Source organism: Eremomyces bilateralis (assembly GCF_010015585.1).
Source record: "Eremomyces bilateralis CBS 781.70 unplaced genomic scaffold P152scaffold_4, whole genome shotgun sequence".
In the NCBI taxonomy this organism is placed as follows: Eukaryota; Fungi; Ascomycota; class Dothideomycetes; order Eremomycetales; family Eremomycetaceae; genus Eremomyces; species Eremomyces bilateralis.
Window position 1 is genome coordinate 1,045,383 of NW_022985070.1, and position 25,058 is coordinate 1,070,440.

The 25,058-nt window shown below is 52.5% G+C and overlaps 9 protein-coding genes across 9 annotated transcripts; 4 read left to right on the forward strand and 5 right to left on the reverse strand.

Moving 5' to 3' along the window:
• Nucleotides 1-25: 25 nt before the first annotated feature.
• Nucleotides 26-860, reverse strand: P152DRAFT_505964 (Pre-rRNA-processing protein pno1; the record flags this gene model as incomplete). The annotated part of the gene is made up of 2 exons (XM_033682461.1): nt 26-720; nt 785-860. 2 exons carry the CDS (start codon nt 858-860, stop codon nt 26-28), a joined length of 771 nt encoding a protein of 256 aa, XP_033536713.1.
• Nucleotides 861-1,065: 205 nt separating this feature from the next.
• P152DRAFT_456120 (uncharacterized protein) lies at nt 1,066-3,712 on the forward strand. Its single transcript, XM_033678929.1, has 2 exons — nt 1,066-3,118; nt 3,208-3,712. Exons 1-2 carry the CDS (start codon nt 1,163-1,165, stop codon nt 3,340-3,342), a joined length of 2,091 nt encoding a protein of 696 aa, XP_033536714.1. The 5' UTR covers nt 1,066-1,162; the 3' UTR covers nt 3,343-3,712.
• P152DRAFT_498938 (adenine nucleotide alpha hydrolases-like protein) lies at nt 3,689-6,690 on the reverse strand (the record flags this gene model as incomplete). The annotated part of the gene is made up of 3 exons (XM_033682288.1): nt 4,290-6,690; nt 3,890-4,235; nt 3,689-3,716 (listed from the first exon to the last, which is right to left on the reverse strand). The coding sequence occupies exons 1-3, from the start codon at nt 6,238-6,240 to the stop codon at nt 3,689-3,691; spliced, it is 2,325 nt and encodes a 774-aa protein (XP_033536715.1). The 5' UTR covers nt 6,241-6,690.
• A 432-nt stretch (nt 6,691-7,122) lies between these two features.
• P152DRAFT_244862 (uncharacterized protein) lies at nt 7,123-7,706 on the reverse strand. Its single transcript, XM_033674654.1, has one exon. The coding sequence runs from the start codon at nt 7,516-7,518 to the stop codon at nt 7,213-7,215; it is 306 nt and encodes a 101-aa protein (XP_033536716.1). The 5' UTR covers nt 7,519-7,706; the 3' UTR covers nt 7,123-7,212.
• A 15-nt stretch (nt 7,707-7,721) lies between these two features.
• Nucleotides 7,722-9,791, reverse strand: P152DRAFT_447344 (uncharacterized protein; the record flags this gene model as incomplete). Its single annotated transcript, XM_033677988.1, has 2 exons — nt 7,722-9,034; nt 9,266-9,791. The coding sequence occupies 2 exons, from the start codon at nt 9,789-9,791 to the stop codon at nt 7,722-7,724; spliced, it is 1,839 nt and encodes a 612-aa protein (XP_033536717.1).
• A 7,328-nt stretch (nt 9,792-17,119) lies between these two features.
• Nucleotides 17,120-19,484, forward strand: P152DRAFT_456126 (uncharacterized protein). Its single transcript, XM_033678930.1, has 2 exons — nt 17,120-18,408; nt 18,466-19,484. The coding sequence occupies exons 1-2, from the start codon at nt 17,368-17,370 to the stop codon at nt 19,324-19,326; spliced, it is 1,902 nt and encodes a 633-aa protein (XP_033536718.1). The 5' UTR covers nt 17,120-17,367; the 3' UTR covers nt 19,327-19,484.
• A 242-nt stretch (nt 19,485-19,726) lies between these two features.
• On the forward strand, nt 19,727-21,136 carry P152DRAFT_456127 (uncharacterized protein). The gene has a single exon (XM_033678931.1). It carries the CDS (start codon nt 20,104-20,106, stop codon nt 20,953-20,955), a length of 852 nt encoding a protein of 283 aa, XP_033536719.1. The 5' UTR covers nt 19,727-20,103; the 3' UTR covers nt 20,956-21,136.
• Nucleotides 21,137-21,818: 682 nt separating this feature from the next.
• P152DRAFT_464939 (uncharacterized protein) lies at nt 21,819-23,066 on the forward strand (the record flags this gene model as incomplete). The annotated part of the gene is made up of 2 exons (XM_033680598.1): nt 21,819-22,228; nt 22,259-23,066. The coding sequence occupies 2 exons, from the start codon at nt 21,819-21,821 to the stop codon at nt 23,064-23,066; spliced, it is 1,218 nt and encodes a 405-aa protein (XP_033536720.1).
• Nucleotides 23,067-23,300: 234 nt separating this feature from the next.
• Nucleotides 23,301-24,964, reverse strand: P152DRAFT_245024 (uncharacterized protein). Its single transcript, XM_033674655.1, has 5 exons — nt 24,826-24,964; nt 24,054-24,319; nt 23,798-23,900; nt 23,568-23,687; nt 23,301-23,497 (listed from the first exon to the last, which is right to left on the reverse strand). The coding sequence occupies exons 1-4, from the start codon at nt 24,908-24,910 to the stop codon at nt 23,605-23,607; spliced, it is 537 nt and encodes a 178-aa protein (XP_033536721.1). The 5' UTR covers nt 24,911-24,964; the 3' UTR covers nt 23,301-23,497; nt 23,568-23,604.
• Between the last annotated feature and the right edge of the window lie 94 nt (nt 24,965-25,058).

The window sequence follows — 25,058 nt, forward strand, 5'->3', positions numbered from 1 at the left end:
GTTGCCGCATGAATGGCCCCAAAACTCAGAATCGCTCCTTCATTCGCGATGACACCGTTCTCAAATTGCCATACACCTTCCCTGGTGGGGCGCCGAGAATCAAGCTCACAATCGCTTCTCGTGCCGCCCGAATATTTTTAAACCCTCCCAGGATATGAATTTTTTGATCCGCGAGGACCACCCGGGTCCGACTGGCATTCTCGATGGCGAACTTCGTCTTTCCATCCTTCCCGGCTATCCGTCCGATGGCTCGGCTCAAATGATCGCCCTGCAGCGTCTTGACGTCCTTGATCTCGAACGTCTCGATGAAGAGGTCGTCCAGCCGCAGCAACGCGATCGCATCATCAACGTCGAAGCCCAAGCTGAACGCCTTCACGAAATCCTCGCCCTTCTGCAGCGCGCCGGGGTCGGTTGTGAACTTGGACGTGCGGAGCTCGACGGCGCGCGATTTGATATTCATCCGCACCTGCAGCTTGAGGTGCTCGACCAGCGGGGGGTAGATCTTCGACCAGTAGCCTTTCAACGGGGTCATGCGGTGGGGGGGGATGGGGACTTTGCGGCTTTCGATGCGGACGGCGCGGGGACTGTCCTTGGCGGGTGCGAACCGCGGTCGTCCTTCTGCATCGATTTCCATAGCCGTATCGTCATGGGCGGAAGGGGCGGAGGAGGAAGTTGCGTCGGCCGGCTGGCCGGTCGTATTTATGAGAAAGTCATTGTCGTCTGTGGGGGCGGTGAGTAAGGATTCGTTTCGCCCAACGAAATCGCATTTGCAAGGCAGACGAACCTAGCTGTGTATCCGGAAGGCTATTCTCTTCATCCAACGGCTCTGGTGCTCGTAAAAGAGCAGTGGGTGCAGGCATGGCGGCGTAATTGTCTGATATATGCGACTTGATTGAATCTGCGATCCCAAAAATTCGAGGGGTCGTGATAGAGAGAATAGAATTGTGGGTAATTGCACCGCCACCGGAGAATCCATGCTGTGGCTGGTGTACATGTCTTGGCATCTGATGAATCTCAGTGATGTCGATGTGAATTCTTTCGCTATTTTGCTGCGTTCTTCGTCATCGATTCATACAGTTGAGAATTTGAGATCTGCTCTTCGACTGATTAGGGCCATCCCCTTCCCCATTCTCCTCGCCAAGATGATGATTTGGAACAGATAATGCTTCGACATGGCTTGCGGACGGTCGACGGAGGTCTGCGACGCTCACTCGTCGACCTAACAGCTTCCTCTTCCCCATCCCCTCCGTCATATATTCGGAGCGTATTCAGCGCTGCATCACAAACCGGATCCTCAGTGCATCAAAGTTTGCTCCCCATCTCATCCCTAAAGGGTTCCAAATGGTGTTATAAATATCCCAATGCACCTTTGGGCATCTCCAACTCTTTCCGTCTCCTCTCAGTCTCCCCGTTCAGCCAAATCAGTCCTCCACGCGCTGCGTCATTCACAACATGGAACCGTGGACTCCCCATTTCGACCAGCCCACACATAAGGTTTGCAAAGGGAAGACAAAAGAGCTCGACAAGCCATGAACCGAGCAATCCATCGCATTCCGGTACTCCAAAAGCGGACCCGTCCCCGTCATCGCAGGGCAGCCCTAAGTCCACAGTCGATTCCACACCGACTTCAAAACCGCTATTCGAGCGAATACCTCACCTCCCTCATAAACTCCATACCCCAACGAAAGAGGAGCTTCTGGCAGCCGCTACAGGGTTCTGGTCGCGCTTCAAGATTCGCTTCAAATGGTTTTCGATCAAGAGCGCCAGACCGTTTAATATCGACGAGATCAGTGGATTCCTGTCATGGATTCTCGTGGGGCATTTCTTGTGGATTCTGATTGGAACGACCACATTTTTCTCTCTCCTGATCTTCATGGTCAACACCATGTTTGCGCAGGAGACACTGGCGAAATGGGTTGGGAACTACCTGACGCACTCCTCTGGCGTGAAGGTGGTGTTCGAGTCCGCAATCGTACCAAAATGGAATGACGGGGTCATCTCTTTCAAGAAAGTCTTCGTGTCGCGACGCCCAGGACAAGGGAGGTCGAAAGTGACGAAAGGATCCCAGGACTCCGCTGTGGCTGCAGCTGCTGCGTTGGCGGAGCGGGCCAGCGGAGCCGCCCAGCAAGAGGAAGAAGACACCAATTATACCCAGTTCGACCTTTCGATCGACACGGTTAACGTCACGCTATCCTTTGCGAAATGGATGAACGGGAAAGGCCTGTTGAAAGACGTAGAGATGCACGGGATCCGTGGCGTGGTTGATCGAACGCCCGTTCATGCGCTGGAAGAATATGTCGATCCACGATCGTACAAGCATGAGCACAATACCGGCGATTTCGAGCTGGATTCGTTCAAAATGGAGGATCTTCTAGTCACGGTCTACCAACCCGGGGGTTTCCGGCCGTTCGCGGTCAGCATCTATTCATGCGACTGCCCGCGCCTCCGGAAACAGTGGCTCTTCTATGATTTTCTGTCCGCTAATACAATCCACGGATCCTTCGATAACTCCCTCTTCACCATTCACCCTCGACAGACGCACAATTATACCGGAGCTCAGCTTAACCAGGGACGAGAGCTTGATGGAGAGTCGCCCTGGAAGAAGCATAGCCGCATCAGAATCGATGGTCTAAATATCGATCACCTTAATCGTGGTGTCGAAGGACCCTTCTCATGGATCCACGAAGGCAACGTCGATATCGTAGCCGACATCATGTTTCCTGCCGACGACGATGGCAGCATCACCAAGGTAATGTCGGACTTCTACGACCGCATGGAGGCAACGGTCACGTCGAACGGCCAGGGCAATACCTCCGACGATATCGACAACGAGGCGGCCAACAACCACCCCCTCATCGAAAACGAGGACCCCCAACGCCCGGAGCGGTTCATGGTGATCGATCTGCGGATCCACCTCAACGACGTCCGCGCCGCCGTGCCGTTGTTCACCAAGGAAATCTCCTATGTGAACAACGCGCTCGTCCGGCCCATCGTCGCGTACATCAACTCCCAGAAAACTTTCATCCCGATCAATTGCCGAGTAGTCAAGCGCGCCGACGAGTTCGACGGCAGTTGGACGATCTTCGACAGTGGGTTGATGGATGACTTGTCTCAAGAGGTAAGCTTGCATCTAATTATCCCTCGCGGTCATTGGCGCCCAATCGCATCTGCTGTTGCGCTTGGAATGCATTTCTAACATGACGTCAGACCTACACAGCCTTTGTTCGGAACATCACCGACGATGACGACGCCCGTCGGCGACGCTTCCGCAAAGTTGGCATTTGGACATTGCAGCTGGCCGCGCAAGCGTTGTTCATCGGGCTTGCGGGACATATTGCATGAATACACCTTTAAATCTGCCTTCGGCCTCCTGCATCGCCTTTACATGCATAGGGCCAGGCAAAATTCGTTTGTGCTTAGCGTTTGGAGTTCGGATACAGTGGCTTTAGGTTCGGGTGGGCTTCGGAGTACGATGTCAGTAGCTATGCCTCGCTGGCCTCCGGAGGAGGGAATTGGAAGAAGCCTTTTCATGTATCTCCGCTGTATGTATATGTATGATAATCCTGCGCTTGCTTTTTGGCCCTAGGGGATGAGCTCGATCCGTCCCTGGATCACCGATGTTATTTCAACCCCCTCCGCGTCGTAGACTGCATAGCAGGGCACCAGTTTTGCGGATTTATGCCATAGGCTAACAGAGCTCAAAGTCGCCCCGCTTGCTGTGTATGCTGTATAGTGTGCCCCTGATCCTTCACTCTTCCCTCGCATGTCCCACAGTTCGCGAAATGCGTCCACTCCTAACAGCGCCTCCTCCACGTCCGGTATCTCTTCCCCCGTGTCCAGCCCCGCCGTGAACATGAATGTCCCGGTCCCTCGCACCTGTACCACGTACAATTTCCTCCGGATGCCGGGGATGTCGAGCCACTGCACCACGGCGTCTCCATTTGCCATGCCGACCGCGCTCCACTCGATATCGGCACCTCGCGGCAACTCGGCCACCCGTACCACATACATCGGCGGGGTCGAGTCGTATCCGGTTGTGGTCGCTCCGGTCATATGCACATGGCGCATGTCCGGTAGCCTCGGGCGATGATCCACAGTGTTCGTCTGTTGGAGATGTTTCGACGGGTTTGGTTGTGGCGCCTGTTCTTTTTGTTGCGCCACCCACGCCGGTCGGTTCTGAAGGTCCCACACGTCGATTTCGTGGGACTCCTCGTCCTCCGTGTCCGACACCTCATCTGCGCTTTCGTTCGTTCGCCTCTGGCTAGCAAGATGTGCATTCTGCCACACACTTGCAGCAGTCCTCGCACTGGCAGCTGCGGTATGGGACGAGCTCTTCAGATGCAGTTCCACATTCTCGCTATGTGAGTGACTTGGTGGAATGGCAATGTAGGCGATTCCGCTGAGCCAGCAGTGGACAGACATGGATCGTCCGACGCGGAAAAGGTGCTGCAAAGCGAGGACCGTCCGAGATAGGAACAAATAAGGTTGCGAGCTACCGGTCTCCGGTAGGACGACCTCCTCCCCGGAGATATTGAGGGAAGTTAAAGGATGGTCCAGAAGCTGCATAGATGATGGGACAAGCGGGATCTGTCCCGCCATATATATAATTTTGGGTGCACTCCGCATGTCAAACTCAGAGTTCTCTTCGATTAATGCTTTCACTGGAAGCAGCGGAATTGCAATTGCCTGAGAATACGGCCCAATATTTGCTGGAGCCCAGTAGGACCAACTCTGCACATGCAGTCCCGTTCGCTCGGCTTGTCGCCCAAGTTCGACCACCACTGATAGTAGCACGTCGCATCCAGGTGGCATTGCCGACCCGCAGGACACAGCGACGCGTGCAGGAGGTAAGGGGAGGGGGAAGAAAGCTGCATATATCGGGTTGAGAACGGTAAAGTCGGACATGGAGCGGAGCAGCAACGTGGAGGAAACAATGGAAGAGGGTGTGGACGCGTACGTATCGCGGAGATATTGCCTCAACAGGACAAGAATCTTTTCCAGTTGCTCGGACGGCGATGCTCGTTCGTCCGGCGAGGCATGCATGTTGGATAGATAGACTGTAAGGCCAACATTGTGAGTGAACCAGGACGGTCTGAGATGAGAGTCCGTTCGGGGAATTTCAGGGGTAACCGTCAACGACGGTACCACTCCCTCTACCTCCGTCGCCACTGTCGACAGAACTTCCTCGAATTCCGCATCCAGTAACGTGGGTTTTATCGCCGTAGAACGATCGCCTTCCACGACATCCCCCTCTTCAACATCCACCACCTTGACGCCCTTCAAATTCACCCACCAGACATCTCCCTCCCCTCTAACCTTCTCCACCTCTCCCGCCTCGATTCTCCCCTTCCACCGTCCCGGCGGCCCACTCACTACAACAGTCTCATACTCCCCACCCTCCCCCACCACCGCGCCCCCCACCTCCTCCCCGCCATCCCCAAGAATCCTCCTCAACCCTTTCACTACCTGCGCCCTCCCCTCCCCCAACACATCCGCCCACAGCTCCCCCTCCCCAATCCCCGCACTCGCCACCTTAACGATCCGTGCGACCATCCCGGCGGCGCGCATGGTGTCGAGCAGGGAGGCGGCCGCGTAGGCCGGGGGTAGCGACGGCCATTGCCAGAGGGGGGAGAGCGAGACGAGGCGGAGGCGCGCGCAGATGGACTCGATGCGCGTGCGTTGGTAGGTGCTGAGGACGGCGCCGGTGCTGACGGCGGTGGCGGAGGGGTGGGCGGAGAGGACGCGGCGGAGGAGAGGGAGGAGGGACTCGGTTTCGTCGGAGGGAGGAGGGTCGATGAGGGTGGGGGTGGGCGCGACGGCGGCGGGTGTTGGAGGGGATGAGGATGCGTCGGCTATCGAGAGATTCTCGATCCCATGTGTTCCGTTCCCTTCCCCGTTCCCAGATATCAAGGAACCTGGCCGCGGCCGCTCGTGCGGATGGTATTCCAGCGTTGTCTCCACCGCCGCGCCAATGATCGGCGCGCGATACAGCGGCAGCCCAAGCAGCTGCGCGTAATGCGGCACGACCGTATGTCCCGCCGTCTGGTACATGAAGCTGTCTGGATCATCGTTCGCGTCGGCGTCCGCGTCCGCGGGGTCGTGGGCGCGCGGCGCGGGGTACAGGTTGGCTAAAGCCACGACGCGGTGCCCGTTGGCTTCGCACTGGAGGATCGAGAAGATGGAGTCTTTCCCGCCGGAGATCAGGGCGATGACATCGTGCGTGGCGCTGGATGGGAGCATGGTGGGCGGATTCCTCCGCGGCGGAAATCGTGGTATTTCGGGGAGAAAATCTCAAACTTGTGGTTAATGTTCTTGCATCTGGGCTATGAGAGAATGTCAAGCATCGTCACAATCCAATCCTCGCTAAAATTGATGGTCTTCGTAATAGCAATACCAATGTTCTAGTTTGGCAAAATATGCCCCGAGATATGACATGTCTCTCGAAGGGTTCAGATGTTCGAGACGCTTTTGGTGAAGGACCGCACCTCCACTTGTTTTCGTCTGGTTCGGATGGAGAATAGAACCAAGCCGCTTCCAGGTGATATTCTCCTGTCTATTATATAGTCACAAATGTGATCCCCAGATATATATTAAGGTATCTCGTTTGGACAGTCCCTCTTCACTTCCGCCCATGTATCCTTCACCGGCTCCTACTCCTCAACCGATTATAGGACTTCTTCATCGCACCTAGTACTGTTCGATCGCGGATCTGAAATCGCTAGAATATGGCCGTTATCTGATTTCGGAATGGGATTTTGAGAACTTGTAGTCATCCGCACAACACGATCCTATCGCCTATATTCGAGATGCTGAAGCATTGATACGAGTACGGCCTGGGTGGTCCATCGACGCGTCGGACAAAGGCGATGAGGTGACAAGCACAGCCTCCTTTACCCGTTTGCGTTCCTGTCCGACCAAATCGAGTGGATTTAAGTCACTTGCACAGGCAGACGCGGAAACGACATTCGAAGAGTCTGCTCCATTGCAACTATCCAGAACTATCACAGCGCACCCTCGATTAACCGCATACATCTACCCGATTTGTGAAATGATCAATTTTCGAAACCCCCCCGTTTGTAGTGGTGTGTTTTGTGTATGTTGTGTCTCTCCTCCGTTTTGTGACCAGCACAAGGTGTGTGAGCGTGTTTTTTTTCTCGTCGGTCTCACGTGCGGGATACCCATCGTCGTCATCCACATTACCGCAGTGAAGATCTATCTCGGAAAGGAAAAGTGAAGAATTACATTGCGAATGAAGTGAAATGGTGCAACCTGCCGCGCATACAGACACTGCGATCCCCGTGAGCCGGGACGCGGCTGTGCGACGCGCGGAGAGTTAAAAAATGTGTAAGTGGGCAAGAGCGAAAGCGCGAATATTGAGCAGGAAAGGTAAAAATACAGCAGTCGGAAAACAAAATACACGAAGCGTGAGCAAAGAAAAAAAGCCATGTGTGCATCTTTGGGTGCTGGATCGCGAGGTGAAGGGGTAATAGGGCAACGTTTTGCTGACCCGCCCCTCATTCTGGCTCCGCTCCTTGACAACTCCGGTAAGCATCAACCCCAGGAAACCGTAGCAGACCCGTCGATGAAGGCACCCACGACCGCAACACCTCTTTCGTAGCGTTCTCATAAGGTCGTGAAGCGGACGTGAGCATGTACGATAAGACAGACAAGGAAAGAGCCTTAAACCAAGGCAGGAAGAGACCGCACAAACAGCCGATCCCTTAGTCTTCCCTCCGTCTCTTCTTATTCTTCTTCTCTCCCCCGCTGCCCTCGTCTTCGGATGAGCTCGAGCCCATCCCACCGTTGACCATCGCGGCGGCATCGTACAGTCTTCTGCCGAGAAGTTGAGGGTCCGGTGTCAAGCTTCCGGACATGTAACCATCGTGGATATCCTCAGGCATTGGAGCCATCATCCCGGGTCCCATGTTCATGCTGCCATGAGGAGAGTCGATATTGTCTCCCAACTCGTGAACACCGAGCGTGATGGCACCGGCACCATGAGTACGTTGATGCTGGCTGAGATTGTCGCTGCGGCTGAACTTCTTGCCACAGTCGGTGCACTCGAAGGGCTTGTCGTGAGTATGGAGGGAGCGGTAGTGTCTCTTCAAGTGTTCCTGGCGACGGAAGCGGCGGGAGCATAGGGTGCAGACGAAAGTTTTGGATGGATCGTCGGTGAGGGACTGCTTCCTTCCACGGCGAGATGCAGGTTGTCCGAGAGGGGTGTCTGCGGCACTTGACGGCGTGATGGCAGAATCCGCAGGAGGGGAACCTCCAGTTGCGTTGGGTGGGGTAGCCATGTCAGTTTGCGCGGAGGATGGTTGGTTATCGGGCTCTTGAGAAGTGGCTTGACGGTATGAATGGGAACCGTTGTCGTTAGGTGCTTCCGAGTCAGACTTCTTGGATCCACTGTGCCTGCGTTCAGTCGTGGGAGAAGCGCCAGACATGTCCGAGCTAAACGATGACTCGGTGTCGAAGGGTGTGAGGAGGCCGGATGCGACAAGCTCCTCGTCGAAATCGCTGGAGTCTTCGCCACTGATACTGTCGTCTTCAGGAGTCAAAGGCAGGAGATCGGTCCGTTGACGTTTGGTGCCGAGGAAATACGCGTTGTCAGTCGGCGGGAATTGGACCAGGCCACTAATGTCGTCTTCGTTGTCGAGCTCGAAAAGTGGCTCGAATTCCGGGAACTGTGTGGTTGACGAAGCATCGAGGTCGCTCGATTGGCTGTGGCTGATGTTGAGGAACTCGGCCGGTGTAGTAGGTTTCTGGTCGGGCACGAACGCGTCGCCGTTGAGCATCAATTTGTGCTCTTCGTCTCCAGGGCACAAAGTTGGTAGAGGAAATTCGGCATTGGTACCCGAAGTTTGGACGGTGAGATTGCGGGGATCGCAAAAGTTGGGGTCGGCCTCGATGGGATTGATGGAGTTGGAACGAGGGAGAGGAGATGGAGAAGGAGAAAGTGATGGGCAGGCGGAGGCGGTTAGAAGATAGGGTGGAGGGTTGGGTGCCTGGGCGCCTTGGGGCTGCTTCATGTAAACTGAATTGGGGGTCCACGTTAGCTCAACCCCAACAGAACTGACAGAACACATGCAAACCATGTGAATAGCCGACTCAATAATGCAACTTCATGCATCTGTAGGATACAAGTATGAGAAAATAAAATAAAAAGATGATGAGGTAACCCAGACATTGTAATCACACCGATGTCTTCCATGGACAACTCTCCAAGTGCCATGTCCATGACCAGAAGAAATAGGATATTACTCACCAGGAGACAGTGGGGGAGATGCGGACTCCGGCCATTCGGCAATGGCTAATGAGTTGGAGAACACTTCTTCTTCGCACCCTTTCTTGATACCCTCCACAACGTCATTTGCAAAGAACATTGGGTGCACCGGTGTCGGCAGCACCTCACAGGTTGACGGCGGGCTGCTCACTGCGCTGCCAGACGATGAAAGCGGCGGGGTCGACGGCACGTAGACATCCGTGTCCAATGGCAAAAGATACGGGCTGCCATGCTGAACGAGAACCGTCGGCTTTTGGGATTGCGGGCGCGGCGACGCGACTGGCGTCATGAGCGCTTGCTGAGAGTACATCGGCGGATGCAGCTGAGCGGGAGAACTGGCGGCCGATGGTGGAGGGTGGAATTGCATCCGAGGGGGGCAGAATTGCATCGGCTCATGCACCGCGTGTTGAGGCGTGACGAGTCCTTGCGGTTGCGGAACGAAGTGGCCATGCTGCCGCTTGTCCGGGTGCGGTTCGGGTGTGTAAAAGAAGAAAGGTGACTGTGCCATGAATTGCGGTTGGAAGTGGGAATCCATAGTTGGATATATATTATGCCTTGAAAGCCATACTTGTCAGCGAATTCGATCTTCCCATGCTCGTATGCTGGCCTCAACTACGCGAACGAGGTTGGGTCGGTTCACCACGTACCGATGCGGCTACTGGTTGGTCGTTATCTCGGGAAACAAATAGGAAAGATCCGGGTTCGGTGACAGTTGGATGTCAACGGGAATGTCGTATCCAATATTAGGTGCCTTTGACTTGAGGCGCTGATATCGTGATCGTACAACAAATTGGGATAAGGATTGGAAGAATCCTGGTGTCAGGGAGCGACTGGACAACAGCGAATAGAGCTGTCTACTAAAATATGGTATATTCTTGAACAACAAAGACGTCGTCAAGCATTCGGGTAAAGGAAGGGACCGGCGACACAAAAAGGATTGACCTCAACTCGACCTTGCGACAGGAAGATAGATCAACGATTCTGGGATGGCCGAAAAACGTGGGGAGCCAAAGCGGGATGGACGAAGAAGAGCGAGGTTCGACACCTTTGTAACGAGTGGAAAGGGTCTCACTTCACACATGAAAATAATTAAGAACGAATGGTGGGGATGGGCGTTAGATAAAAACGAAAAAAAAGAAGTCAGAATAGCAGAAACGGTCGAAAGCGAGTGAGAGGGAGAAAGACGCAAGATGGATCGATGGAGGGAGGGAAGAACGAGAACCAGAGGATTGGAGGAGGATTGGAGAGAGAAGCCCAGCGATCAGCAGAGGACGAGACAAGCGCATGTGGACAACCAGCGCTGAAGCCCTGAAGAAGAAACGAGCGGCACAGGTCGCAGGCACCTTTTCCCACCATTTCTCCCGGCTCGCCCAGTAGGAGGCCGTGGCGGTTCCAGCGTACAGGGAGCGTTGCCCGTGGTCAGTGGTGTGTGTCTCCAACTCTGCATATGCAACCTTCGTCGAGGCCGGTTGGTTCATGCCTCATGGTTGCAAGCCTGGCCGCCTGGGGGCAAGGACACAGTTCGACAAGCAACGGACGCAGGATTGGGTAAGGTCCAGTGATGGGCGCGTTGGCCGCTGACGGGCAACCACGGACGATGACCGAATGATGGAGGTGGGCGAGTCAACGGGACTGGGCGAGACCCTGGGTTCCCTCCACAGGCCTGGGGTGATGGTTGGGTGTTCGGTCGTCCGTGCGGCCGGGTTGTCTGGTTTCGAGTTTCGTCGACTGCATCCTTGACACTCGCTGGAATTGCACGGACCGATATGTCAGGACTAGTCCCACTGGGTGGTGGACTGCTGGGTCGTGATGGAGGCGCAGTCGGACTGGGATGAAGGATGGTGGATCAAGGGCTTCTAGGTACGGTTAGAGTGCAGATTAGGGGGGATAAGGGTCTGACAATGACATGCAACCTGACATTTAGCCCCGAAAGTTAACACGTCTGTCGTTGGTACGGAGGATAAGGAGGGTAGTTGTGATTCTGGTACGGTATACGGTACGGGGAGATCACTGCGGAGTAGAGCCCACAATTCTAGGACAGTACGGACTATTAGTATTGTGGTTAGTTAGTTATTGTATCCGGCTTCTAGTATTCCATACCTTAGCTATTCAGTAATTGACCTTTGAGTTAGCCGCTTTAGTGGTGTTCTACTAACTGCTCCCCACACTCTTTGATAGCCTCGGACCTGATACTGTGACCTGCTTGCGATTGGCTTCGGTTAGTGCTACCCAGAGTCAAGGGCTCCCGCTCCAATCCACAGCAACAGATCATGAATTCATGATCCATCTCCCAGTTGTTGTCCATGTCTTAAAGACGAACGATGCTGACACTTTTATGCTTCGTATACTGTGGAGGACAAATTACACATAATGAGTGATCCAAATCGGCACACAATACCAATATAGAATTCAGAATCATACGGTTAAATACGAGTCCCTTGTGCAGGTTGTATCGGTTATCGTGGATAAACCCCATAATATTCCTTCGTCTTACAGCGATCCGCGATTCATCTTATACGTCGTGACAGGACCCGCATGACATCGGATGGATTCTCTTCCTGAACCGGTCGGCCGGCACGTCCATGACAAGCTCACCCACTGATGGGCGATGAATGATCATTCTACCTTGGTGGTGAGTGGTGAGTGCTGAAGTGCTGAACCGCGAATCGGCCCAATAAAAACTTTATATTAATCACCCAGCAACTCTTTAACCGGTTTAACGTCTTCCGCTGCCCGTCCATCCATCCATCATGCAGGTCCCGCCCGTCTGCCCGGGTCGTGATTGGCTTGTGATAACCGAATGCCCTCATGGCTCACTGCAGGCCCAGTGGCTCACGGACACTCCGCGCCTGGGACTTCTCCACGTTTCAGGCTTCGGCGTTGGACGTTCCTAAATCCCAACCGTCCTCGTGGACTCCGGGTCTGCTTTTGGGCCCTTCATTGGCCTGCTTTTGGGCCAGTCGAATCCTGCCGTCTATCACACGCGATTCTTCATTCTTCTGCTTGTGCTGACTGCTAAAAGATAGCCCATAGGAGACGCCGGTGAGAGGTGTCATCCGGTGATCTGCATCGCCAATGACATACCGTGAGGAGGGGAATACCGAATACCAGTATTCAGTATCCACAATGACATGGACCAGTCGCTGAAGTCTGAAGTATCGGTGGTGGCCAGGTTCCATGAGGCGTCGGTTGGTGGCGCTAAGATCGATCTCAGATTATCATACATAGCAGGCCTTGAACTTGGGTTATCAGCACTTCCTATGAAATCTCATTAGATTACTCCGTAGACTCTAGAAACCTGCCTGATCTAGACATACATGGCACAATGACAAACTCCGAATGTCACAACGTGCCAAGCTCCTGAGATTCATAAGGCATAGATAACCAACTAAAGCAATAATCACGAGTCAAAAGGATCCTTACGGCTACCCTTATGATAGCAGATAGACTTGGCCACATTATTCACCATTTTTGGAGATGACAGATTAGTCGATCAGGGTACAAGTAATGCCAGGATCCCGGGTTCCTGCATTCCTATACTGGAATCGGACACTCCGTCCTGTACGATTGGGCGACGCGGTGACATGTGGGCTGTGTCCTATCCTGTACTACCAGCTGTATGGCTATCACGCTCTCCAGGCGTGACGCTGGAGGAATACATCTACGGGATCGCGATATGAATAATACCTTATTATTGGCGTTGCAGATGATAAGGATGATTACCAAGACACCTTCAAACCACCGTACCTTATCTCACCTTCCCAGCTTCACCCGCCCAGTCCTCATGAACCCGACGCTTTGGCAAATCAGGTACGTACCCCGCCTCTGACGGAATCACGGAACAAGCGATGGGTTGTTCCATGATGGAGTGGTGGCAAACATTCAAAGTTTTGGAATACCGTCGTATTCATGCACCTTCCGCATCTCGGCCTGGCTACCGAGCCATTCGTTTGACCAGACACAGTCTCACAGAGGACATGCTATTACCGACTGGACGAACTTTGCATGTATCGTTCCACTATGGGCGGGATTGAAAGAAAAGCATCACGGCACCAGTCAGGCAGTCACCAATGACGAGGCTTAACCCACGGGTCGTGCAACGAGTGTTTCAGAAGGAAACCGGTCTTTTTTCTGCCGTCCGCCAGTCAAACGCGCGACTGGACTTGACGTCTTGACATGACCAATATTTGCCATGACGCGGGTCTCTGTGGACCAAACTGGCACTCTGGTCTCTGGCGGTCAGGTGAAGTTCTCGCTCGCAAGACGAACTTCATCAAAGCGTGTATGTGGGCGATGATATTATTGGTTACCAACGCCCTCTTTTCGATTTCTTCGACTATAAGCAAAAGTTATTCATTTCGCCGTTCAGTTCTTGGATGAGGCCATGTGTGTGCCTGACTCTGATCTTTTGAGACAGATCATCATCGTTACTCGTTCTCACGTGGAAAACATGGTTCGAACGGCATGAACGTGAGACTCCTCCGCTGAGAGTGTCAGAAAACTTCCCTGAAGCTGCAGCGTTGCAGCGGCGATACCTGCAAGTTGCAACAACTTTGCATTTTGGCCACTCCAAAAATAAAATCCGGGAAATGAGATGTTGCTGAAATTATGCATCGCAGCATCGGTCACCCCTTGTAGTTGTCGACCAGTCGGCGCTGCTCTCCAATCAGGCAAGTCATATGGTTACGTTGACGCCAGCCAACTTGCCTTCCTTGGAAAATTCCAATAATGCCACCTGTCAGTCGTCTCGTTCATGAGTTCAGGTAGGACTCGTTAACAGTAATAAGAGCACCATTGAATTTTCGCAGGCTGCGGAACCGCAAATACAGTCACGTTCTTGCGCATGCTCATGCTTCTTCTGCGTCCACTGAACTCAACCCGGCGATTCTACACGCGTTGCTGTGCATCAAGCTATTAAGCAAGAATGGTTTTATTGCCACCGGGCGCCTTGAAACCTGAAGAAAATGAAACTCACTGCGTTAACCTGGGCTCGTCCAGCCCACTCAAGAAGTCAAGAGTCGCGACTCAATTCTATCTACGAGTCAGTGCGTATCGATAAGTCGCCCCATCCCGCCCGCTCCGCTCAATCCAATCCGCATTCGTACAGGCGCGAAATCTCACCGGACCAGCATTGAATCCATCCACCGGGGCGAGCCCAGCCACGTCGAGCGGCGGGCGACGGCGCCGTGATCCCGCAAATCCAATCCCAGCGATGCGCGATCGACTCCCAGCCATATGGCCGTCGGCCATACCCCATTAGGCATTATCGCTCCACGGGAAATCTCGAACGCAATCCTAGCTTCCTAGCCCTTAGGGGCTAGGAGAGTTTAACCGCTCCACAGTTCAGTCTTCCAGGAAATCCAGTCATAGTTCAGACCTGCAGGATGCAGGGGGTGCGCTGGTCTTAGAGTGTCACCTACGCCACGATATGCAGGAACTCTGCAGAAACTGTGCACCTTACTCAGTACGTACTGCTCAGCAGTCAGCACGACCTCGAAAGCACCCAAGCAGCCTGCCTGAACCATTCCGTCGGTTGCATCGAAAATTGTTGAAATTTGGAAGCGAACGTTTTTCGATGGAACATCTTCCCTTCCAACAGACCTCGGGCAAGTCGAAATCCACTCCGAAGTTAAGAGCTACTCTGCAATGTCCCCTTGCACCGTCAACAGCCCCGAAAGATCCATGCTTTATTCAGTCCAGCGTGGTTTATCTGGACGACTCAACGGCCCAATGTGAGTTCCTGACGATAAATTACTGATTCAATGCCGATCCACAGCATGATCTTTTCAATGAGTGATTCAATCTCAACGATTCTCGCCCCGCTCTCACGGCTCACAGACCGAGCAAGGCTCCGACCCAGCAGTCGGGGACTGAACGTTCCGCCGTCGTGCCAGACACCCTTCTATGGATCTGGTGGCGTTGGGACTTGGGAGGCTCAGTGCTTTTGCAACTTTTGCCCAACAATCTGGTCAGTTGTCAATACGTGCCACCAATGACCAAACCACACTCTCCTCTCGGCTCTCTATGTCTGTCTATCCGGATTCCTGCGCGTCTCTTTGTTTCTTGATCTCCTCCCTCTTGCATCCTCCAGAGTCCCTGCCTTTCTCTTTCCAAGTCAAATGAAATGCGACAACCCCAGAATGTCAGTGGGACTGTGCTTCAGTTGAAACACCTGAACGGGATGGTGGACGCCGATCCATTCGCCGGCACCGGGGAACGACGTTGTGGCGCCCTTAGCATGCCTTCGCCTCATCCCCAACTTTCATCTTGACCACCCGTCACCACGCTACAAGACTCGGTAGGCGACAGTGCGCGAATCTTGCCCAGATCACACCAGTCACCAGTCACCAGTGACCACTGACCACGCCCTGTTGGCACTTGCCAGTTGGCAACCTTGGGATCGGGAAAGGCCCGGAAAAGCCATCCTTGGCCCTTGGGGGTAGAATCACCAAGTGTGAATTGCGAATTGCCGTTGAATTAATCGCTCCCACTTCCCGGTTATGTTCCAGAACCAACTGGGAGGATGGGGACTGTACACGAGTCACGATTGCTGTGATAGATGGAAACAAAAAGAATATTCATGCTCGTCGGAGGCTTCTTCCCCTCCAGCTAGTACAGGAACAATGTAAGCCGATACCACGGGATCACATTTTTATTTTATTGCATCACCTCGTCTCACAGTCGTCTGTTGCCAATTGCTTGTTGCCACCCGCCCCTCTCGAATATCGGTGACGGAATCGGTGAAAGGCAAATAGGACTTGCGCCATTGGATGGTTGTATGTATTGGTACTAGTACAGCCTCCAGAGAAAAATCTACACAGGACTACCACGGTTACCCGATCTATCTGATAGTGTTCCTGACTCCTGTCCTCTTGCGGCAGAATCTGGTGTCAAGAAGTTCTTCATACAGCCCACAGGGCACAGGGCAGTCATTCTTTGATCTTTATATCAGTCTTGATTTCTGGTCCACGTGCCCTCAATGTCCCGAGGCGATGATGATGTTCATGTGTTGCGAGTTGTGATTGTCCTCATGAAGTTGATGTCTTGATCGCCATTTTGGTTGCAGTTTAAAGCTTAGGTCCCTGCGAATTGCGATGGACATTTCGATCATCTGCTTTTCGTGCATGCGGCAAGCCGTCGACCTGCTAGTCTCCACTACCTAACAAATGATCGCCAGAAGTACTTTCGAAACAATGACCTGAGTGGTCGGCTATGGGGCCATTCGAAATCGCCAATCCTAATTTCTGGCCACTGGCTACCTAGAGGGCTAGATTATTAGGTACTCCGGAAGCTCTGCAGTCTGGAATTCTGGATCCAAGGTTTTCGAAAATTGAAACCCATCCTATTATCCAAATTCCCATTCTACAATCTCAGAACACCGTTTTCATGTTCCTCCTAGAGTACCAGTTGCCTCGGAGTTGGGACTTGGGAGAATGGGAGTGCCCGCAAGGAAGAATTGAAAGAAGGATTGAAGAGCCTAGAATGACTGATACTACTCCGTACTGTTTCAATGGCCAATATGTATCGCGCTTGTGTCCCACTGTTCTCTATGTTCCTCCAGCCTAACTTCAGCTCGAGGGACAGGTTCACATCGCCTTCATATTTTTATTTCATCGGCCTCTCAATTATACTTCGAAATAACCGATAAGCTGGGGAGTGATAGACCCATGAGTCCTAGGATGGAATTGACAATGAACTCCCTGGGCAAAGGGATGACGATAAATAGACCTCCAAAGTCACGTGTAGCTGCATTTCGCTACGATATGAAGTATTATAACCTTTAGTTCTTATCGTTTTCAACACATCACACGTCAATTCGACACTTACTGGTAGAGACCAACGTCCATTATGGTAGGGCTGTGTGCCGAAGCATCTTTGAAGTTTTCCAGATGGGCAACCCGAGTTCTTTTCGATGGATCCATATCCATGCCAATCCGCCGATACTTGCAGGCGTTAATTAAGGGGGCGCAGCACTTCGTCTTTGGACGACTGATATGAGGTTCGAAACCTTATAATGAGAAGTCAAGTTCAACTATCTTCAATTCACAGTCACTATTTGATCATTTGTCCTCGATGGCAACGTTATGGCGGAGTTCGGGTCAGGGCCTGATCTTCAGGTTATCCGCGGGCAAATATTGCAGGCATTGCAAGAGTCCATAGTGCGGCTCAAAGTGATCAAGGAAACGTCAGAAAGTCCAGTGTTCGCACAAAGAGTCACTATTACCGTACAGACTGTCGAAACCGCGTTGAAAGATCTGGAAAAATTTTGGGGCCATATCAACCGCTACTCCACGGCGTCGGTGCCGCGGTATCTAAAAGTCCACATCATCGACGTGTTTGACGATGCCCAGCGCATTCGCCGAAGTACCATCGAAAGTTTGGAAGAGTTCTGGGTTGTTGACGACGTGCCGGACCGCGACCCGTGTCGAGGGCGACTGTTGATATGCAGCCCAAGCCAAGAAATCCAGCCGCGCCCGGCGAAATTCACCATTCGTGCCCGTGAACCCGCGGCGATTTGTCGGTCCGGACTTGTCGCGTTTCTAGTGATATCCAAAAGACGGTTTGAGTTCTCGGCCCGCGACCTTTGCGATCTCATCGACCCTTTTGCCGTGTCTCGCGGACCTGAGGAGGTGTCGGTGTTGAATGATAGGCTTTTTGAAGACACCCTGTCCTTCCCTTTTGAAGCAGAAGAGAAGGATGGTTGCTCAAAAAACCCGCTCATCCTGTGGTCTTCTAGTCAGAGCTATGCTCTAAAAGTTATGGATGGCAGTCGAACCGCGACCCAACTGCTTCGATTCCCTAGTCCGCCACCAGACTTCAAGACCAGGTTCCAATACATGGAAATATGGGAACCGCATAGCTTCCATCCTTCGGCAACACGCTGTGCAACATGGGGGGCGAGATCTCGAGGCCAGTCAGCACAGTGGACGTCAATCATGACCTTCGGAGATACGGAAACGGTTGATTCCTTTACCCATAACCTGCATCGTCTTCTGACAGGATCTCCGAGCGTTTCTTCGACCCTGGGGACTCACTGGGGACATGTTCTGAAGTACGTGTTTGCAATGGGGATCAACGATGCTCGCATGACTCTACGTGCAGCGCTACGTTCGCTCGACAAGCTAGTAGGTCTCCTGGAGAACCTCGTGGCTGATATCTGATATTCGGCTCACCGCGAACAGAAATACGATAATGCCGCAAAGCCAAAAATAGGCAGTGCACATGCGTGCCTAATGTATATGAATCATATGGATTTTTTCCAGAGCTCGGCAGAACGGCTGCGGGACGGCCTGGTTAAAATGCCTTCGGAATGGGCCCTCGGCCAAACTGAATGGATGGCTAGGGTGTCGGATCAACTCTATGCCTTTGAGGACGAAGTAGTGACGGTCAGGCATGAAGCCAAACGCGTTCGTCAAATGATCATAGAGCAGCACTCTCTCTTTCAGTCTCGTCAGGCCACGATCCTCACCGTGCTTGCCTCGATTTTCATCCCGCTAAGTTTCGTCGCCAGTTTCTTCGGGATGAACACTTGGGAAATCAACGGATCATCCTGGAAGTTGAAATGGTACTTCATCACGTCCATTCCCCTCGCGACGATCACTGTGTTTCTCCCGCTCGTTATCATTCCCGTGTTCAACTCGATCGTCCGCAAGATGGTGCCAAAAAAGGAAAATCTCAAGTGGACATGGATAGTCAGCACCATCCTCCTGCTCTCCGTTCGGGATATCACTCGTGTGACAGGATATGATGACCTTGCGGACGTCCTCTATTGGATAATTTGGGTTGCGATCTATCTACTCGTCATGCATCTTTTGCACCGAATATACTCAGCATGGCAAACAGCGAAGAACACGAAAACGAGTCTTATCTTTATGGGGAAACAGAAGGTCTGGTGGTTCCTGTTCTGGCTGCTGGCAGCTGGTGCTTTCGTTGCTGGGGTGCAGTTCGTCCCCTTCGTCGAACTCGCCCCCTTTGGCTTGTATTTTGGCATCGTATATTGGCGCTTGCGAAATCGACGGTTCGAACACGCTGTCGAAGCGTAGCTTTGAACGGTTAATGTTAAACGACAAGTGCTTTTCCTGGCCAGTTGCCTGTATACAGCGAACCTAATCGTTGATGTAACCTCGTATAAATTCATTGATCTAGAGTAATGTCATAGCCCGGTATTCAGCTTCTGATAGCCTGAATTCCGGCCTTCCGAGCGTGGAAACTGAACCAGGTCGTTGTAGATATTGAGATTACTGTGCTTTCATGTGGGGTTGAACCCTGAAGCTTTTCACCTCGACACGGCACTTGCATTCATTCCAGACTTTTCCAGTAGGTAGGTATGTGACCTGTTGCCTTCGGGTAAACTTCCCACATATCCGTCGAACAAGACCTTGCTATTCCTATTATATGGTCCGCCATAGAGACTACGAGGCGTTGGAATTATGGATGAACGATCCCACATGGTACTTTACCCACAATCCCGATGTTTAACGAAACCTAGAATCGCGTTCCTAAACGCGTAAGGACCGACATCGTTCCCGCAGTTCCTGGGATGTCAACGGTCTCCACCTGTCCTTGCCACCCAAACCACAAATAATCAGATGTTAGCACGTTTCTAAACCTTAGATTACTGCACAGCCGAGTGCCCAACTTGGCAGGAGAGGCTTAACTGGAGCAAGTTTACATGTCAATCGCTCGATGATATTGCAGGCTGATGTCCGATGGCCACTATGATACTAACTTCGCTGTTTGACCAGCCGCCGTGGTCAAACAATTCTTGAGATTGATGCGGATGATCGGCGTTGGTTCCACCTCATTTCATAGCATATTGGATGAGTATAAGAAGAGTTCGATCAACCGTAGGATCGACTGGTCATCTTGCTGAATCCATCCACTGGTCTGAATTCAAGGAGTTGCAATATCAAGATGCATTTCCAGACTATAACCTCGCTCTTCCTTTCTACATTGTCCGTGGCAGCGGCCCTGCCATCAAGCCAAGGCAATGGCCTCCAAAAACGAGCCAACGTAGAAGGTTTCGACATCTCGCACTACCAGAGCAGCGTCGATTTTGCAGGCGCCTATTCTGCTGGGCTCCGGTTCGCCTTGATCAAAGCTACCGAAGGCACCACCTACAAGGACCCTCTTGTGAGCACGCCCCAAAGGTAGTCGTGGTAAATTCGCTCATCGAGGACCAGTTCACTTCTCACTATAACGGCGCCACGGACGCGGGTTTCATCCGCGGCGGTTATCATTTCGCTCGACCAGCATCAAGTTCTGGAGAGGCTCAGGCGACGTACTTCCTCAGCAATGGCGGTGGATGGAGTGACGATGGCATCACCCTGCCAGGAATGCTCGACATGGAGGCCGACTGCTCAAGCATGACCGCAGCTGAGACGGTTGCCTGGGTCCAAGACTTTGTGGACACGTACCACGGTTCAACGGGGAGATATCCGATCATTTATACCAGCCGGAGCTGGTGGCAGTCATGCACAGGGGACAGCGACGCTTTCAGCAAGACGTGTCCGCTACACCTCGCAAGCTGGAACAACTCGCCGGGAACCATCCCAGGAGGCTGGGGTGCGGAGACCATCTGGCAGTATAACGATGCTTCCAGCTGGGGCGGGGATTCGGACCAGTTCATTGGGACCATAGCCGAACTAAAAGCCCTTGCCAAAGGCTCTTGAGTGTGGGAGAGAAAACGTATATCGCAAGTTGGACAAATTATGAAGATATCGGGAACCAACCAAGCGTCGTCCTAGTGGCTTGAGCAGGATAGCACGCGGGGATCGCACCGTGACCAAATCAGAGAAGACAAGAAAATCTAAAGCTTCAGGAAAGCAAACTGTTGAAATCTTCAGCACTGAACTGGTTCGTGACGACGTGAAAAGCGTCCTTTATTCCTCAATCATTTAGACTCCCCAGGAATGACCGGGGAGTTTCCGACTAAGCTGATGAGAGGCGTTCTTATGACTGTCGTTTTGAAAGGAATGTTGAATTAGGATTCAGGACTAGGTTGGCACCTTGGAGAGACGAGTTCTGGTTTGACCAAAGACAAAGTTGGCGCTGAGACCACAAAGTTTGTCTCTGAGAAGAGCATCTTCGCCTCAGGAGTAACAGTCTAGACCGTTAACGCAGGTGATTATGGCGTATGTAATCACTCCCTATTTGACTTTTCCTAATGTGGTGTAGTGCAACTGGTTTGGGTTTAGAGTGCGTTGAAAACCCCAGTTAAGGGTATTTAGGGGTTGGGACAGTTGGAAACTTGGAATTTGAGACTGTTCGGAGTTGAGACTTGAGAACTGGTGAATGGGATCACGTGATTACATCAGACCTCCGATAGTCCGATTTGTGTACTGAGTATCTTTCTCGAGCTTCATAGAATTATATCTGTAAACCTCACTCCATAACCCTTTTGTCGCACTAAATCACCGTCGCATTATTGCATATCCCTGGGTTATTGGTTGCAGCTACCGAAGATTCTCTAATTCCTCAGCGCATACCCTAAGATTGTTCAGATTCTTTGCGCCTCCCCCAATCTCCTGTAACCATGCCGCCACCCAAACAAATGACCGCAAATCCTACGAGACCCTCCCGTCACCGTGCCGGGAAGATACTCGCGCAAGACTCATCGTCCGATGGATCAGAGGAGGGTGAAGAAGATATTGAAGAGGAGAGTCAGGTCCCCACCGAACGTCCAACGTCACCAAAGCCTCCCCTGAAATCCGCCGGTACCCTCAAACCCCTCGGTCAGCAGAGCAACGTCGCACTTGCTCCTCCAAAACCTCAAATCGATGAGTCGGAATTTGTCACAGAGAGTGAAGGGTCGGAAAATGGATCCGCAGGAGCTTCAGGGAGCGAAAGCGAGGAGGAATCAGAGGCCGAGGTTTCGGAAGAAGAGGAGGAGACGCAGCCACAACTTCTACGACCGGTTTTCATGAGCAAAGCGAAGCGGGCTTGGTTAGCATCAAAAGGCCGCAGTGGTACAAGCGGAGTCCAGACAAAAAGCGCGGAAGAGATACAGGCGGAGGAAGATGCTCGTCGGCGGCAGAAGGCAGACGAACTGGTTCAGGAGCAGATTGAGAAACACGCGGCTGCTCGGGCGGCGGGGAAGAAGAACTGGGATGACGACGAGGTGGAGGATGCGGAGGAGATCGACGACACCGATTATCTCGACGCCGCGTCACTGGAGGCCGAATATGCGAAATGGGAGCTACGGGAGTTACAGCGGATCAAGCGGGAGCGCGACGTGCTGGTCGCTGCGGAGAGAGAGCGGGAAGAGGTGGAGCGAAGGCGGAATATGGATCCGTCCGAGAGAGAGCGCGAAGATCGAGAGTACATTGAGGGGCAGAAAGCGGAACGGGAAGGAAAGGGCAAGATGGCGCACATGCAGAAATACTTCCACAAAGGAGCGTTTTTCGCGGATGACTCCAAGCAGGCGGGACTTGCGGATCGCGACATCATGGGAGGACGCTATGAGGACGACGTACTGGATCGCGAGGCGTTGCCCGAGTACATGCAGATCAGAGATCAGACGAGACTCGGCAAGAAGGGGAGAACGAGATATCGCGATATGAAAACAGAGGACACCGGCCGATTCGGGGATTACAATAGAGACCGTCCTAGCTGGCAAGGCGGTGACCGAAGACATCAGGACAAGGACGTCGACGAACGCTTCCTTCCGGACAATGACCGCCACGGGCTAGCACCATCCGGGGCGAATGCAAGTTCGCTGGGCGAACGGAAGAGACCTAAGGACGAGGACGACCGGGGAGGAAAGCGAGCAAGGGTTCAGTGAAAAGGGTTTCTACGAGACGGACATATCAAATACTACTGAAAAGGTCGCTCCGGACCTACCAGAACGAATCGGCAATTTGGCCGCTGCTTGCTGCAATATCTGCAAATGCAATCATCCCACAGATGCAGAGGGAAACGGACGCCACGGGACGCGTAGCCAAGGACGATAAGCCTATATACATGATCCTATTCATCCTAACTGTCATAGAGACGCCCCACAGTGGGACCGTTTCAGGCTTTGTTATACACAGTACAGTGGGGATAGAAGGCGGATCAGGAGATCGCAGCTCTTACACATGCCTGGCCGTCTTGGCTTGTGGCCTATATAATACATGCTCATTTTAACTCCACAGGGCTCGGACAGTTATCCAGGCCATGGATAGGCAGGATAGGCAGGATAGGCGTCGCTTCCACTTCGGCCTTGCCCCTCAGCTAGATTATTGTCATGGCCTGCTCAACTATGCCTGCCAAAGCGCATTGCATGAATGAATGCATCACTCACGCGCATTCCGTTCGATGAAATCACTCATCGTGCTCCATCATGGTTTGGCTTCCGCATCGCCATAGAATATCGATCGGTACCGGTGCGTCAAGTCAACAACCGCCTCGACCGACGTATAGTCTGTAGGGTTAATTAGCGACTTTCACGTGCGAAAGGGGAACTATATTATATGGGCGCCGCCTTCCACCGTCAAATAAACATGATGTGGTGGAGCCCTAGCGATCACATACCGATATTGGTCCCAAAATCCGTGCTGTTGAGCACTTTGATAGACATGTCCTCGTTAACTTTGCCGATAATCTCAACCCAATGGTCCACGCTCAAATGCGACTCCTAGAACATAAAAATAATGTTAGTCATTAATTGATCGTCTGATGCATGTAGTTGCACATGTCTCGTGGAGATTGCAGGAAAGGCCCATAGTGATTGATGGCTTAGTACACGCAAAAGAACCACTGCACGATATCTCAGAATCTGCGAACCTACCCGATTCAAGTGGATGGTCACCATGCCAGTGCAATCGATCACGGCCGTTTCACCCATTAATTGTGCCACCTTGCCGATAAGACGAACATGGCGGTGTCTGAAGTTGCCCAGGTATTGCCCGTTAACGCGGGGGGTTTCTTCCGCCATGATGTATGGAGGGGAGGATGTCCGTGCAAGAAACCTTGTTGTCTTTAGAATTTCTGGGGGGAGGGTAGGGGAGGGGGCTAGAATTCTTGTTTGTGGAATTCTTCGGACAGGCGGAATGTCTAATAGTGAAACGATGTGTAAGTCGACTGTCGATGTGATTACGGTCCTAGGGTGGCGAGGGCACGCTGGAAGACATCAAAACATCCAAACCTGTGGTGAAGATCGAGACGACAGGCATCCATCATAGCAAACTAACCCGATCGGGACTCCCATCCCACCAGCTCCCCCAGGACATCGATAACCATTCTCTAGGTCGTTGTTCAAAACAATCATTTGGCACCTGATTTTACAGATTTAGTTCATGGTTAGCCATTCATGACTCAAAGAATTTACAGGTCATAGTCACCTAGCCTGCCCCGCCGGTACGCTCGTGACAGACGCTGAAACAGAGGCGTCCAACCAATCTGACAGGAAGCTAGTGACGATCCAACGAACAGATTAAAGCAACTGTATAGACACGATCCACGTAGGACATTGTTTAATGCCTATAGAGACTACCTCGACGGCCTCCTCGGCCCGAGGCGGCGATGTAACTGGCTGGCGGTGGACTGTACTCTGCACGTACCTCCAAGATTACAATAGAAGCGAAGCTTTGAACAAGCAAATCGGTAGCATGGCCCCGATGCATCCGATGATCCGGAGGTAGGCATATAAATTGCTCACAACTCCACGGGGATTTCTTTCACGGGGTGTACATGGCATAGATGAAAAGCAGGGGAAGCAGGCAGTGTGGTGGGACGCCATAGATATATTGAGAGCTGGAATAGCGCCGTTTCGAGATGAAGCTAACCGGTTACG

Coding starts and splice junctions, on each gene's coding strand:
- P152DRAFT_456126 (XM_033678930.1), top strand. CDS start 17,368: ATGGCGGAGTTCGGGTCAGGGCCTGATCTTCAGGTTATCCGCGGGCAA. Junction 18,409..18,465: donor TACGTTCGCTCGACAAGCTA/GTAGGTCTCCTG, acceptor CACCGCGAACAG/AAATACGATAATGCCGCAAA.
- P152DRAFT_456120 (XM_033678929.1), top strand. CDS start 1,163: ATGCTTCGACATGGCTTGCGGACGGTCGACGGAGGTCTGCGACGCTCA. Junction 3,119..3,207: donor TGGATGACTTGTCTCAAGAG/GTAAGCTTGCAT, acceptor ACATGACGTCAG/ACCTACACAGCCTTTGTTCG.
- P152DRAFT_244862 (XM_033674654.1), bottom strand. CDS start 7,518: ATGAGGGGCGGGTCAGCAAAACGTTGCCCTATTACCCCTTCACCTCGC.
- P152DRAFT_245024 (XM_033674655.1), bottom strand. CDS start 24,910: ATGCCTACCTCCGGATCATCGGATGCATCGGGGCCATGCTACCGATTT. Junction 24,320..24,825: donor CTTCTATTGTAATCTTGGAG/GTACGTGCAGAG, acceptor TTTCACTATTAG/ACATTCCGCCTGTCCGAAGA. Junction 23,688..23,797: donor GGATTTTGGGACCAATATCG/GTATGTGATCGC, acceptor TTAACCCTACAG/ACTATACGTCGGTCGAGGCG.
- P152DRAFT_456127 (XM_033678931.1), top strand. CDS start 20,104: ATGAGTATAAGAAGAGTTCGATCAACCGTAGGATCGACTGGTCATCTT.